This window comes from Lissotriton vulgaris, chromosome 3_1 (assembly GCF_964263255.1).
Source record: "Lissotriton vulgaris chromosome 3_1, aLisVul1.2, whole genome shotgun sequence".
NCBI classification, from domain to species: Eukaryota; Metazoa; Chordata; class Amphibia; order Caudata; family Salamandridae; genus Lissotriton; species Lissotriton vulgaris.
This window is the reverse complement of record NC_141689.1, coordinates 1,620,420,676-1,620,437,348: the sequence shown is the minus strand read 5'-3', so window position 1 is coordinate 1,620,437,348 and position 16,673 is coordinate 1,620,420,676. Positions and strand designations below refer to the sequence as shown.

General features: G+C 40.3%; 1 protein-coding gene across 2 annotated transcripts in view; it reads right to left on the bottom strand.

Moving 5' to 3' along the window:
- Positions 1 to 16,673, bottom strand: part of SVEP1 (sushi, von Willebrand factor type A, EGF and pentraxin domain containing 1) — a 1,018,759-nt gene that overhangs the window by 363,653 nt on the left and 638,433 nt on the right. For both annotated transcript variants that reach the window (XM_086962106.1, XM_086962105.1), the window contains exons 25-26: positions 14,589 to 14,746; positions 11,635 to 11,836 (exon numbers count right to left, since the gene is read on the bottom strand). In XM_086962106.1, coding sequence (XP_086818232.1) covers positions 11,635 to 11,836; positions 14,589 to 14,746 — 360 coding nt within the window. The remainder of the gene's footprint in view (positions 1 to 11,634; positions 11,837 to 14,588; positions 14,747 to 16,673) is intronic.

Below are 16,673 nucleotides of genomic sequence, written 5' to 3'. Positions count from 1 at the left end.
TATTACAGGACATCTACTTTCCCTATAAGTTTGGTGATCTCAGATTTTATAAGAAAGTAAGGTTAAAGATCTTAGAGACTGCCCTGAAGAACTGGGTATTTATTAGGAAAAAACTGGGAATCCCCTATTTTGTGTATCAAGCACCAATATGGGATTCTCCAGGGACACCTGAATGTCTTAAAGATCAATTGTCAAATCCCCTCAAGACGGCGGGCATCACACATTGGGGGGATTTACAACACAATACACAGTTATTGGACTGGGATTCCATCTCTAGGCTGACGGGAGGAACTCTTACTAGATTTAAATATTATCAATTGTCAGCTTGGTGGGCTACCATATCATGGGCCCCAGAAACTCTTGAATCCAAGTTAGATCTAGTAAATAGAAAGGGAAAATGGAAGAAAGAGGTATCCTTTTGGTATGAGGCCATGCTAGACTCAGATGGAATTACTGAAGAAGAACTTCTAAAGTTGTGGGGAGGGACAATTGACGCTGAAGAAGGCAACTTAAACATCATGTGGGCCGATTTTTTTACGATGTTAAATACCATAGTTAAAGCGGCTCCCCTCAAAAGAAATCACTTATTTACTCTACATCGAGTCTACATTTCTCCCAAAAAATTAATCAAGATCACCAATTTAGAACATTGTTGTCCAAGATGCAACGCTCCCGACGCGGATGACCTTCACATGTTTGTAGATTGTCCTAGACTTTCAGATTTCTGGTCCAGAATAGAAGATTTTATAATTGATGTATTGGGAATGCAATTTTCTATCACTCGCACAACAATCTTATTTGGTTTATTTTCAGAATATCAACATAAAGAATTGGCATCCAAATTTATTTTTTATGTGATGGTCCTAGAGAGGCGGGAATATGTAAGGCTTGTAAGGAACCCTTGCCCCCTAAATTTTCAGATTGTCTGAAATACATCATATATATATGTGAATCGGACATGGCCTGCGATAGCTCTAGCCACGATAAAATCTGGGCGGCCTTAGTGGCCTGGCGGAATCAATGAGATTGCTTTGGTTGTATTCCAATGATTTCACCTGGGCACTGTGGGTGTCGGCTCTCCAGTTCAAGCCAAGGGCCGTACAGTTATCAAGAGTTGGAGTGGAGCCTGCAAACAGTTGCACTGGAGGGGTATCCATACCTTTTCATCTCCTTTGCTTGAAGTATGGAGGTTGGAAAATCACTGCAAAGGAGGGAAGAGGGGGATTTCCTCATCTAGAATGGCCATTTCTGGTATATGAGGAATAAAAAAAAAAAAGTGATTTGTGAGTCCCGTTGTAGCCACCTGTTCGCGAAGCCACTGCTCTATAAATTCGGTTGGGTGGGTTACCTCGCTCCATTCCGGTATTCACAAAATACGCACATTGCTGCTCCGAGAGCATACCTCTGCATCATCCACCCTATCTTGTAGACCCTTCAGTTGGCGTTGCAGTTGTTCTATTTGGGACGAATGTGTTGTTTGCTGAGGAATGAGGTCGTCTAGTGCCAGCCTGTTGTGTTTGACTTTCTTTGCTAATTTGGTGTGGTCAGCTTTTAGTAGAGTAAAACTGGTTGTCAGCATGTTGATGTGTGTTTTCATAAATGCCCTGAAGTCGCGTATTTTGTGCAGTATTAAATCTAACTTTAATTCAGTACTAGTGGGCTCCATAGGCGGTACCATATCCATGCCCTGACCACCCATCTGCGTGTCTGATACTGTTCCCAATGGGCCATCTGGAGGTGGGAGCTCTGTCTGATTTGTCCTAGGGCGTCCCATCTCTGCAGGGTGGGTCAGAGTCCGCGCACCTAACTGTTTCCATTATTCAGTGGCACCTGTAGTACAGCGGTGGCCGATTCACAGCAACAATACTTGGCAGGAGCACTTGATAGGCCACAGTGTAATATGTGGCACACCTCACTGCAGGCACCGCAATAAGTTCCTCTATGGCTGCCGACCGGACCCCCTTCTAAAAGATACAATCCGCCTTCACTCCCTTTGTGAGCCAGCCCTGCCTCATCATTCGTGACTAAGGCCCGTGTTGCAGCATCGTCCAGCTCATTGATCCCCAATGTGGAGCCTTCAGTAAGCTGCACGGAGGCGCCTGGAAGCTGCGCAACTGGCAGGCCGTCCCCGCAGTTCCCTTGTGCGATTTGCAAGATTGTCTTGTGGCCAAGGGTCCTGCCCTGATCCCATATAAATGCCCCGGTGTCAGGGTGTGCTACTGGGCTCTTCTAGCTCACGTCCGCCATGCTGTGTAGTTGGCCAAACCATGAAATTCTCACTTTATTGAATTTATTTCTAATCGTTTTGCATTTCATATAAAATGTAAGAGTAACTAATGAGATGCATAAAATAGTATAATTATTCATGATTTTGATAGTGAATTTTATCATTTAAACAGTGCATTCTGAAGTGTTGTGCTGTAATGGGTCACAGCAGCTTTATTGCTTTCACAATCCTCGAGCAGTTTTGCTGAGCTTACTTCCAGTATTTTCATACCAATAAAGTTCTTGGCTGATCTGACATCTCGTAGTCTTATACTAAGAATGTATGCTTAATTATGGTTGTTATTGCCTATTGATATGATTATGTGAATAACAGGCTACACCTTTGGTTAAACTTTATATGTGATGACATGTGCACCAAAAAGGACACGAGTAAAATAGGTGCCACACCTTTGTACTAAAAGATGCATCTACGAAACTTTCAGAAAATGTTCTTTAGACATGCATTTGTAATGCTAGAAACGAGAACATTTAAGATACACTTTAAAGTGCATATACATGTTGGTACTTACAAATGTAGTAGTACCTTATTTCTACTTGACTTAATCTTGATCATACTAATGTTCCTAAGTGCATCAGAAATTACACTGAAATCTCAACTTCTTGTTTCCATAAAAATATGGGGCCTTATTTATGAAGGCCTTGCGCCACCGGTGCGTGTCTTTTTCCCATTTTAAAAGTCACGTAAAAGTCGCGCAAGACCTTCATAAATAAGGCCCATGATGCTTACATTTCTATATGTCTCTGCATTACATTAGCCTAAGGTAACATGGGCCGAACTGTATTCATGTAGTTTTTTGCTTCGCTAAGCCTACTGAATGTGAGAGAATCACTCAAAATGTAACAATCTGTATTTAACAAATTGTATTCCCTCCTGAGTTCTCATGTATCGTATAAATATTTTGCTACAATTATGTTACCATTGACATGACACTTGCCTCGGAAAATTGCCCTTTCGAACTTTTCAACATACTCTTGCTAAAGGGGCAGTGTTTGATGTTTCATATGTGGATAATTTAAGCACTGCGTAATGGTTCCAGCTATTTCCTCTGCATTTTGTTTCTTCTTTATGTCACTTGATCCACATTCCAGTATGAACTGACCAATGAACTAAGTGGTCTGATCAGATAAGGTGACACCAGGAGGTGTCATCCCCAGAAATGCTAAGAATATAATATTGCCTGATGAGAAAGATTTATTAGAGAATTCGGTGGAGAGTTTTGTTGCTCTTGGAGACTCTTGTGCGTTTATGCAGCTGATGATGGTGACAGACGGCCGGAGTTCTATTTACAAACTGATCAAGGAGATTTCCAGAACTTTGATGCAGACTCACCTGGCTTCCTTTCCTAATTAGCGAATGGGCTACACATGCTTAGTTGTCTCTTCCTTCTGAGACTACTATAACGAGAAATGTCACCTTCCTTCCTGAATTTGAGAGCTTTGGGTACTGATTCATTCTTTGTTAAATTGTCCTATTTCTGGCAATGCCCTAATTTCTTTAAAGATTTGATAAGCTAAATGTATGAACTAAATTTGTTCAGTTATCATGAATTTCTTATTTAGAGTGAATGAGCATTCTCAAAGTTGAGTTTTATTGGATGACTAAAGAAGATCGAATTAAAAAAGTTACAGCACATTAAATACTACTGTTTTGTATTGCTTTATTTGAACTCTTAGTGTGTATGATTTTCTACCGCCTATGTTACTTCAGGAGATATGTGCCCACGGTATTAATCCTATATCTTCACAGCATTGTGTTAATAGTAAATTACATGAGTTAGATTTCCATTTTGTAATGCAGTCATCCAATTCCTGGTCCTCATTGGATGACTGTTGAAACCCTTTATATCCAACCCCTCTTAGCACACATCAAGGTCCATTGGAGGACCGAGAAGTGGAAATGTTTTGGTGGCAAAAGTACGTAGGAGACATTGGGCCCAGAAAATGCTACAGAAATCTCTTCTACCTCCAATCTATAAAATTGCTCCTATTTTTGTTCCTCCTCTAGTTTCAATTAATATTTGGTAATTGATAAAAGTTGTGTTCAGTTCAGACGGTTTCCAGGCACAACAGCACAATCTTTCAATACATGTTGTGTCTACGGATCTATTCACAACCAGTGTTTGAGTTATTTATAATAATACTCTGATGAAGACTTTATGGAGTTTATTTACTAAGGTTTTGCATAGGCCCTTGCGTGGTGTTAAGAATAGCGTTGATGCAAATACCATTATAAAAACCCACAGGTATAACACAAATTGCATATCAATGCTTGAGCTCCCATGCAACCTTAGTACATGGCTTCCTATGTATTTTACGTTTCTAAGGTAGAATGAAGGATAATGCTGCCCACTCAACTTTGGTTTATTATATAAAACAAATAGCCAGTGGCTTAGCTAGATTGCAAAGAGGCCCTAGTGGAAGCAAAGTAACTTCCCTCCTCAACAGGGTGACATCTCAGCCGGTCAGCTGCCCCACCATTCCTCAACCTCCTTTTGCTGAGTCTGCAGCTTCCATATCATAACTCACTACCATTCTCATACACCGACTACTGCATTTCTAGTCCTTCAACTGCATTTCTGCAAGTCAAAGCCATAACCTTAAAGCATTACCAAAGCTAATAGGTTTGGCCCATGGAAAGCGCATGCCCACAATGACGTATGCTGGCGCCCTACACTCACACTTCTGCCCTCACATGCTCACATGCCTCATTCTGCATTCACAACGGCATAGGTCTCACTCGGAACTCACAGAGGCAGAACTTTCAACCAATAGACCATTTACCATGCACTCAAAAAGGATATTGTTAATCATGCATTCAAAACATGGAAGCTATCCTTCATTTACATAAGAATACTGCTCACACAGAGATTCACTGTTCACTAGGAAGGAGCAGAGGTTGGACAGATGATGACCCATGAGGCATAGGTTGAATATCAGTCCACTAGTGTAATTCAAATCTCTTGAAGTAAGCTACATTGAAAACTGAATGTCCACTGAGGTTATCTAATCTCCCATCAACTACACCTGGACCAGCACTGCAGACTGATGAGTATGATCTTTGTGGTCTTGTGTGTTGAAGATGCTTGACATCAGAAAAAAGTCCCACTTTAAAAAAACAAGGAGGTGTTATCCTTTGTGAATGAAGAGAAGGAAGGAGGAAGGAAGGAAGAAAGAAATATGCCAGCTAAATGTGCTTCAATAAAAAAGTAAAAAGTAACATTTTACAGTGGTCTGCCATCTTGGAACAGTAAAAATGACAGAGTATGAAGAATAGTGTTTTAGGTTGGCATGGTTTTAAATCTTGCAGGAGTGATGCCTGGTGCTCTGCATGAGAAAGTTTTGGTCCAGTAGTAACGGCAGCCGAGCTGCTGGTACTCTCATTCTTCAATTAGCACTAGAAAGCAATTACAGGTGAGCTGCTGGGGCATTAACTAAAGGAAATTTCTTCTGAGGCCAGGCTTCTCTGGATGCAGAGTAACCTAGAGTAAACAGGCAAAAACTGTATGTATGCTGTTCTGAAGGGCTGAACTAATATGTGAATGATACTGTCTGATGAATAACTCAAGTGGACTTGCCTAAAACCCATTTCTCTAACGAAGATTATATTTGAGAAAACATGAGGCCGGTGAGACAGCTAAAACAGTCTTTTGGTCAGCACTGAAAACACCCAGATAGCGCACAGGGAGTAGGAACGCAGAGGGTCTTTGTCTCACATGCATAAGGCAAATAGCCCTAGTCAAGAACATCTCAATCTGCCTGGAAAGACACGAAAGATGTGTTGCTCTGCAGGATCACTTCAAGTTTACTTTAAAGACATTCAGCAAGTGTGGTACTGCAGTGGCAGGCAGTTCAAGCCTCCTTCAAAGACATGGAACAGGTATGCTACTGCAGGGCCTGTGCAAGCTTTCTTCAAAGATATGGAAAACGTGTGGCATTGCAGGGCCAGTGCAGTGTTCCTTCAAAGACATAGATCGAATGTGGTACTGCAGGGCCACTGCAAGCGTTGTTCAAAGATATGGAAAGAGTGTGGCATTGTAGGGCCTGTTTAAACTGACTTTAAAGACATGGAACAAGTGTGGTACCCTGGGCCAGTGCAGCTTGTTTCAAAGACATGGACTTAGTGCAGTATGTTAGGGAGAGCCAATGCAAGCTTCCTTTGAAGACATGGCACTGGGCAGCACATTTCAACCCCTCAAATACAATGAACAAGCAGCATTTTTATCTTGGTACAAGTGTAAGAAAACAGCCATGGAGTGCAAGCTTGGCTCACATGCATACTAAGATTTCCAAATGCAAAACAGCAACAGCACAAGGCAGAAGTATGTGATCCCCTCATACCCAAGAAGACATACTAATTAGATCGGAAACACTGCAAGCTTTCCTCGCATGCACAGAACATGGACAGCATTTGCAGGAGCAATCCAAGCCTGTGTGTAAGCACACCCACAATGTGCAGTATCAGACAGCAGTGTAAGCTACCTTCACATGCAGCCCAGGAACTAAATAGTCATTATTGGTGCAAGCTAGGCTATCCTCACATACTGAACAGGTATCAGAATGGCAGCAGCATTTGAGTTTATTTCAGACACAGAATACCCAGAGTAAAGCAAAATGCCCAGAGTGAAGCAAAATGCTAGGGTCTGGTTCATCCCAAGTTCCTCTTGAGCCTTCAAGTCCAAAATGAGCTGTGCTTTCTCGAGTCTTCTGCCTTCTACCCCCGCTCTAACCTCATGCACGGAGAATGAAAAACAAAACATTAAACTTTGATGTCAAAGGGAAGCAAGAAAGCTATACCAATCTAGAGGCTAACTTACACAGTGTGAGACCAGAAATCAATCCCAGCTTGGCCACTTAAACAAAGTGTGTGATCCTAGGCAATTGTTTTATTTTATCATGTCTCTTATGTTTTCTTTTTTGGATATCAGAAACCTTGAAATATGTGAGGATGAGTGCTAGTGAAAAAAAATTCCAATGTGTTTGAATTAATGTACTGAAATGTTGCTCTGTGTAAAATAAGAATGTAGCACACATATAGGGTGCACATGACAATTGACTTGCCTCTTAGTTCACTAACGGTATTATAAAAGTGGGGGTGGGGGTATAAATGTTTCTATAGGCATATTTAAAACTATCACTTTTAAAAACTCCTCTCAAAGCAGTGATATAATATGATGTACTAAGATGAAAGGCTTCTAAAAAATATATTTTTTGAATTTTGAAGACACTTTATCATATTTTTACTTTATTAATCTTGCAAAATTTCCATGGCATATGTTCCCATAGCTCTGCTAGTGCCTGGACTCGTAGAGCAAAGATGGGCTCTTAGAGCCAAGACGGACCCTTAACTCATCTTTTCCTGTTAATTAGTTGGCTCGCCTTCCTCAACCACAGCACTGTGTATAACAGTTACTCAAATTCCTCCTCTCTCAATATCTCGTTCTGAGGAGAAACTTCTTGTTTTCCAAGATTCTTGCCAGTTTCCATGGGTCTTAGAAGAATAACTATTCCTACTTCTGGTTTTAATAAGGAAGAATTTTACATTAGCGACCCAAAGAAGATGTTTAAAGTTACCTGTGCGTTTCCTTACCATACAATGAAACACACAATGCTTCAATCATTAATTTTCCCAGTTCCAGCTCTTTCCTAAATAAGTTTATGTTTTTTTGCTAAGTGCCATTGTCAAGCCTCCACTTGTCAGGCTGAACCCTGTGGTTACTGTGACTGTCTTGTCTTCAGAAGCCACTTAGCAGCATAGGCATAACTTCTTCTTCGACCTTTGCTGGCAACTGGCAACCAGGGCCGAACAGCACACTTTGTATTTAAGTAGCGAGAATGTGCGGTGCTTGGCCATTCAGTGTGAGCGCAATGAGACCTTTGCAGTTCCCCAACAGGTGCTTCAGTAGATTCCGCTACTCAGAATGTGACTCCTACAGCTGAGGTAATTGGACGGAGCTAACAGCATGTTCCCAGCACTGTTAGAGCTCCTGTGGCCCTAGTAGGCAGTGGTGCTGAAAGATCTTTAGACTAGCGATACTGTCATCAATGTTACATCACTGAACTCATAGGGATTCTGAAAAATCTATGTATCACACAAAGAACAAGTGTTGCAAATGACCAAAACTCATTTAGCAGAAAAGTGATATGGGTGTAGTATGTAGCGGGTGTTGCATTTCGGAGCCCACTGCAACAAATATATCCCTAAAGCCCGGTGTGGTAGCCACTGTCATTTATAGACAGCTCGCTTTCAATTGGAATGACCCCTAAATTTGCAAAGATGTACAATTTCACTGATAAACCTATAGAGTGCACAAACAACAATGTATGGAAACTGGATTTCAGTGAATATTTGTGACTTGTGCATCACCAAGTAAAGTGTCTTGATTTGCTTTGACCATATTAATCTCTACCACACTCTAGCATTAGAAAAAAAACATAACGTTTTTGCTTTCCTGTTTTTTTCACTTTGAAATATGCGTACAGTTAATTTATATACATTTAGTTGTGTGTTAGAGGAAAATTACTACCCATGACCTTTCTTTTTACACCGGAAAAATTGTCATGTAGTTCACTTTACAAAATCCTCATACTTTTCAGTACATGAAAGATAAGTAAACACCATTCTCCATGTTAAAAGAATAACCAGACAATTATCAGAATATTAGACTGACATTTGACCTCTTGTCTTTGAATGCACAGCAAATATTACAAGATAAAAAACATTTTTTGAAGTAATATTTAATACTTGTTCACTTTTTAAACTCCAATAGGCTTTTTTAGGTGCCTTCTCAAGGCTGAAAGTGTCTTTGTTCTTGGGCCCACTCCCACCTCTGGCACTGCTGCATTGGACAGTCTGCACCACTGATAGCTATGCATTAAGCAACAGTGGCACCACTGGTCTTATTAGGTAAACATGCAAATCTCTGCGGAGCAGCGAATACTAGCTTGCCATCTTGGTTCATGCAATGGAAGTAAAGAATATTTTTTGTTAAAATATTTCAAAACACATCCGAATAATATCAGTGCATAAGATATTTCAAAACAATTGTCTTGTGGATATATTTCGAGTTTGTCGGCAGGGTATACACCACAAACTCAGCAGAGCACGCCGCCTGGCGAAGGGCTCTCAATAAGGAGGGCTGTACTCCACCAGGGCAACAGAGCACATCCCTCCATCTACCGGATGGAAAGGGGTGCAGCCTGCCAACCCCTGACTAAGCCCCCTGTGTGTAATATTACATCAACAAACCATTTGAGCTAAGCCATAAAAGTGTGGGGATCAAGCGAAAAGAAATGGGCAGTTCTGTGTGCTCAAGTGGTGGAGTATTTTTATCTTACAAAGATCCAAGCTAGTATCTTAATCCAAGTGACAATGAGTTAGTGGAATGTCTCGGGGTGTCCGATGAGAGGGACAACCTGCAGCCGTAAAGTTATAATCGGTCCTGAGTCTACCTGTGACAGCCAGCGTTAGACCCAATGGAAAAAAATACTCGTATGTTCATCAGCAATCAATCATCATTATTTAAAGACAGCTAAAAACCTCACTGAGGCCATTAAAATAACTGAATTTTCAGTGCCTTCCACAATATAGCATCTTTTTCATATCCTATCGCAACTAACTCGATTTACTTTACAATATTTATGCCCTAACCTTTTAACAATCTGTCTTTTTTATTTTACTTAGAACTATTCTAAGGCGGCATTGTGCTACCAGAGCAGATTAGTTGCTGCTTTCAAGGATGTAAATATTTCCCAATTAAATCTAGTGTAACCACTTTTCTTTGTTCTATGTATTTGTTTTTAGCAAATTGGCATTGTTTGTAGCAAGAGAGGTTTTCAGAGGAGTACTACCAAATAACACGTTTTTCATATAAACCTACAAAAATATTTACCACACAACATCCACTACTGATGTATCGTCTAATTAATTATATATTGGTAAATATGGAATTATTATTCTTAACACCACATCGCTAATATCTCCAATACTGCTTGCTCTGCAGTAAATAATGGTACCATAAAGCACAATTAAAAATGCTACCTTAGAGGAAAATGAAGATAGGGGCTGATATTACTTTAATTTAACTATATTTTTCAATTATAACTTTACGGCTGCAGGATGTCCCTCTCATCGGACACCCCGAGACATTCCAATAACTCATTGTCATTTGGATTAAGATACTAGCTTGGATCTTTGTAAGATAACAAATTGGCATTTAGTCCTGGTTTTCATCACTTTTTTTTAACTCTAACCCAGCACAAAATGTTTGGTCACCTACCCCTTAAAATGTTATCCAACACACACATGCCATGCAAATACATAGTTACTACCATGATCATTACACATACTCATTGTGACTGCATTGACCATGTACTTTCTTTCATCCATAGAAATGGGTGTAATATTATACTTTACCCTGAACTTCATTTTCCTCAAGCTCAGCATTGTCTGGACCTTGAACCACAACAGCCAAGTCCGGTTCTATTACAGCCCCAACTTGTTCCTCCATAAGCTCAATGGTGCTCTCAGGTCCACTCCCAGTTTTTTGAGCTGCACAGCGATTACGAGCTAACTTCTCTTTAGTACGGCGTTTGATGTCATGCTAACGCTTTTTACACTCTTAAGCCGCCCTGGAGGTAGGTGCCACTGCATTTATTTTGCCTACTATGGAATTCCATGAAGTGTGTTTTTTTGGGCTTGAGGTATTTTTGTGTTTACAAATAGCTGGTGTTCAGTTTGCTGACCTCAGTTAATAATATTTCTACTTCCTTTGGTGTAAATTTTATTTTTATTTTTCTTCTTTTTTTCCTGTGATCCTCCCAGAAGATATGTGGCAGCTGGATCCTCTTCTGACTGCTGCACTACAGGATTGGGTTGTGGGACAAGGCTCTCTGCCATTTAGTGTGTTTGGACTTCCACCAAAATACGTTGCATCATTTTGCGGTGTTTTGAGATATTTTTTTAAGGACGTGCATGACGCACATACGCTTTGCGCTACGACGCAAGACTAGTTTTGCACATGCTATTTACTTTCACGCACACAGAGCAGCGCTATGGTTTTCTGGTGCAGAACAAATTTTACATGGCCTTTGAAAATCTGCCTCTTAGTAACTTCGGTATTTTGAAACACTTGAAAGGACACTTCTTCTGGGCTGTGTGCAGGATGCCTTAGCAACAGTACATTTTCAAACTTGTGAAAAACAAACAAAGGCACTGCACTAATAAATAACATACCCATCTCTCTCTACTACATTTGCAAAGATCATTACATTGAGGTTCAAGAATATAAAAATACATATTAAAATACATGAAAGTTCTGGTCTGTGAGTAATCCATGCTAACACTCTCACCCATTGTAATCTGTTAACAGAAATGTATTGTAGCTGCCATCCTCCACAGCATACGAAACGGGGGTGCCGTAATTGATGGTATCAGAAGATCTCATCCAGAGCGTACAAGTGATGGCATTCAAGGCCGGGAGAACCCCATCCAGTAAGACATAGCCATAGATCCCAGAAACCTCAAAATCCAGGTTAAAGCCAGAAGATGGTTCTGTAACAGACAAGGGGAACTGTCAGCTCTTCATCTTACTTATAAACCTCCTTTACTCCCAGCTTTTAAGTGCATTACAACAGGAAGAGAAAGAAGAGAAAGTAGATAACATCATACTATCGCAGGCCAGCTAAAAATGAAAACAATCATATCACGTAGTCAGGGGCATCCAGAAGTAGGAATTGGAAGGACTATATCAGTGAAACATTGAGGTGATTAGTATGTATGACTTATGAACGAGTTTTTTAACCCTCCTTTGGCAGAAAGAAGAGGACATTGCAAGGACAAGCAGTGTACACTTAATGACCAATTAAAGAATGTAAAACTATCAATATATCACTGGAATTTACAAGCTACAAGATGGAACTTATTATTGGTATTCCACTGAGGCAGTATATGGCCTATACCCCACAGCAGTTATAAAACAAAGACCAGTTTTCTGTGAAACAGTTAGATTGGCCATTGACTCTGAAGATTTATTTTTGATGTCGGCTATAGTGAGTAGCCTAATGATCCAGTACTTGCCAGACTCTATTTCAATTTCGGTTTTCTTAAGGTCAGCATTTTGGCCATCACTGTACCACTATTAAGTTAAGTAGGCTTTCAAGAACGTTGTTATCCATCAACATATAACATTGGACACATCATAACATATCTACCTCCAGAAGGAGACCCACTCTCAATGACTGCCTCGGCTATAGGGGTATGACTTCAGACAGTAATATAGCTCACTGAGAGTGTCTCTGTTTTGCTCACATTTTCAGCACAAGGCATTATTGAGTAGCCCTCATTTAGCTACATGTGTCATAGTCCATTGAAGCGTGCTGATAAATTGAATGTGTATCATTCTGTTTCTCCAATTGAGTGGTACATACTTCACGCTATTGCACACATTATGAACAGTCCCCGAATAATTGTTACAGAGGGCACTGGTAATTCCAGTAGTGTGGAAAAGAAAGGGGCCACGAATTTAGAAGGAAAAGCATGCAATTCAAAGGTTTTGCTTAAAGTGCCAAAAAGTTGCAGGAAAGTGCTCAGAATAAAGCCCACCTCTATCCAAATTGGAACAGGGTATTGGCCAACCTTCTGGTTATGAAGAATGCCTATCACTATTTGGCAGAGTTCAAGGGTCCCATTCACAAAGCTACATTTACATGTGTAGATTTACTCAGATGTGAATTTACTCTTGCACTTATGTATAAGTCTGAAATGTTACGATATTCATCATTTCTGAATGTAGATGTACATTTAAATGCAGACTTGCATGTCTCTACATCCTCAGATAAATATTGTAGACATCTAATACAGAATTTATTAGTGTAAAGCTACTACTAGTAATTTTTCACATGTATGTAGAGATCACCCCATCGGAATGGAGCTTTTCATACCGGAAGGTATGGGGATCAATAAAAAAAGGTTATTATCTAAACAAATATATGTTAAAATGTTCTACTGGAAAGAGAAACATTTAATGAATTTAAAATAAATTTTATTAACCTACACCTGACAAAATCACAATTTAAAGAACAATATCTCATCAAATAATATTCTTATTAAATAATTGAACTTCACTCCACATCGACGGAATCTTTGCACAGTGTGGGAGCGCCTGAGTAGAGGCCCCGATGACCCACTCCTCGCGCTCACCTTTTTTCTAATTTGCACCATGACATCACAGTTATATTTGTTTTCCTTTTTTTAGGTATCATTACGTTTCCTTTCTCTGTTACTCTCTAGGGAGGGTAGTTTGTAATTCAGACACATGGGCTTGGGAGCAACATGTCATGATGATGCTGTGTTATATATCAAAGTTCAATCGCCACGGACCTTGTGGGAAAACTGTAACCCTCATGAACGGTCTGTATATCCGGGTGAAATATATTTACGAAGAAAATTGCCTATGTAATGCTTTTGACACGCTTTCTGGAATAATTCCAATAAAACAAATTTTGAAATAAATAATTACACATTTAAAATACATTAATTTATTTTATAAATATTATTTGTCAACCAAATTTAAAATGCACTCTTAATAGAATGTTCATATTTAGTGAACATTTAATAATAGTTAAGTGCGTTTGTATTAATTTGAATACTTTTATGTTTTTAAGTTCAAATTTTTAACCCTTTTTTTAAGTTAATTATTTCTTTAATTTAATCTAACTTTTAAACACTAAAACACTTAACACTTAATGGCAGATGAAACTTTGAATACTGATGATTTGAGTAGCAAAACACTTCTTCTCTTTGGCATCAGCTATAATAAATCATTGGTTATATTTGTATATATTGCTAGGCACCTATTTGCCTTTTTCTGCTTCATTCACGCTTCAGGTTTTGAAGAATGGTGTGTAACTATGTGGGCGTTCCCTGTTCCACCCTTAAGTGACTCTTCCTATTTGTATGTAGAAATCATGTCCACTGCTGGAAATCATAAAAATTCATATTTAAGTGCCCCCTTAACAGCGTAAATCGTTCATAGATCTTTTACAAATATGTTCGATGCACTGAATGTCAGCTTATACACTGCGGTGTATTCTGAAAATGGCATGATTTGCAGCTAGTGGGGTGTTCTATAGTGATTTAGAAATTTGGTTTAGATTTAGGAGCTTTCCAGTTGGCATCTGGATTAGTGAGTTACAATGGATGTGTTTGTCATATGAGATATCGTCGACATACGCCAGATATGCTATCTGCATATATATTGTTTAATGCCAGTGCCACTGACCACAGTGCAATCAATTATATGTACCTGTTTCGCACCTGGTGCCTGTGAATCCAGGTGGACATTTGCACTGGTATGCATTCACGGAGTCCATACAAGTGGCTTGGTTCATGCATGGGTTAGATTCACACTCATTAATATCGTTTTCACACCTTAGTCCAGCATACCCTGGAGCACACTGACACCTGCGGATTAAAAAACACTTTAGTATGTATAACTTTTAACATGATTTGTTATTTGTACATTATAAAAATATTTATGATATTCTTTAATCTTTTTTCATAATAGAACAGATATGCAACCCTAGTAAATATGTTTCAAGTTGAGTCTCACTATATCATATTTACAAATAATGTGTTGCTAACCAGTTAGGCATTTACACCCTTTTTATATTTTAAATCAGCAATTTCTTATAGCCATGCAGCAATGCATCATCCATCACTGTACCCTTTGACATTCCCAGGGATTGGAGATTTGAGTTTCAAAAGTATCTGATTAATTACATGTTGTAAATCATATCTTTTTTTTAAAATTCTTTTTATTTGGTTTTTAAGCATACAACAAGCATCAGCATTTTTCACCAGATAACAGCAGGTACAGACATAATATTTCCGAATTCATATTGTAGTCACTGCAAAATAAGGCTCTCCATATGATACAGGAAGATGTTTCATGGCATAGGCAATGTATCCAAAACTTGGTTTAGGAGCTTCATCTGACCACACACTCCCATGAGGCACCGCAACGGCACCATGTCACGCCACAGTTTAGTGACAAATTCCGCATATGTAGTAAGTCGCTCTTGGCAAGTCATTAAATCTGCAATCCAGACTTTAAATGTGGGTGCCCGTCCCCTACCCCATCGGCATGCCACCCGCCTCTTGGCCTTAAGTAACGCTAAAGCAGCATATTTGCGGTGTTCTGCCCGCAGTGGTTTAACATAACCGAGCAGAGCCATCAGCGGGTTGGGTTCAACGCACGTGTTTAACATTAGTGTCAGAGCTCCAAACATTTGTACCTAATAGTCGTTCACTCCTGGCATTCCCATGCCAGATGTAGGAAGTCCGCACTGGGAGATTGACACCTGTCACACCGGTCCGATTCCCTGAGCCGATACCTGTGCAGCCCGGCAGGAGTATAATATAGTCTATGTAGGAATCTATAGCATGTTATATGAAGCCTGCTGCTGGCCAATACCTGCTCCGTTTGGAGGCAACTAAACTCCCAATGGGGACTCTGTATCCGGCAGCACTCTCAGTGTACTGTTCTATATATTTGGGAGACAAGGCGTTGAGCGGTCGTGCATTTCAGCATTGATTTTAATGGTTCTAAAATCTCTGGTTCCTCAGGGAAGCCCGGGGTGAGAGACCGAATCCCCTGTCTAAGGCTGACATAGAGAAACGTGTCAAGCGGAGTGCGCGGCATGCCCTGAAACAGTTGCTCAGCAGTGCGGAAGCGGCCCCCATGATATAGGTCCCCCCAAGTGCGCAGGTGGGTACTCTCCCAGAATTTATGAAAACGTTTTTCTTGGAGAAGAGGCATGCTAGGGTGAAAGGTGAGCTGCAAAAGCGGTGAGTATAGTATATCTACATTCAGCATGTGTCTTATGCGTTGCCAAGCCGTAACCGTGCATGTGATGGTGTTTGGCGACCTTTCCTTGACTCCAGGTGGTTCATATAGAGCGCCGTTGATGGGGATTGGGTGGGCCAGCCAGTGCTCAGCCACAACCTGTGGCATGTAACGTGACTGCGACACCCACAATCAGGCATAATGAGCCTGTGCACAGAGGCAGTACAGCTCCAAATTCGGTATTCCGAACCCTCCTTGTGAAAAAGGCTCATTGCAGCCTCGGCTGTTTCCCACCCCATACAAGTCTCGTTAGTATAGATCGGAGTGTTTTGAAGAAGAATGTCCCCGGATAATATGGAATATTTAAGAAGAGATAAAGTAATTGGGGGAGTATCATCATTTTTATTAAGGATGCTCGCCCAGCTATGGACAAAGGCAACGCAATACAACGGTTGACGCAATCCTCTATGCGGGTTATGGCAGTTCCATAATTTAATCGCTTGAGTTCCCCTCTATCCTTGGTCACCCGTATTCCCAGGTATC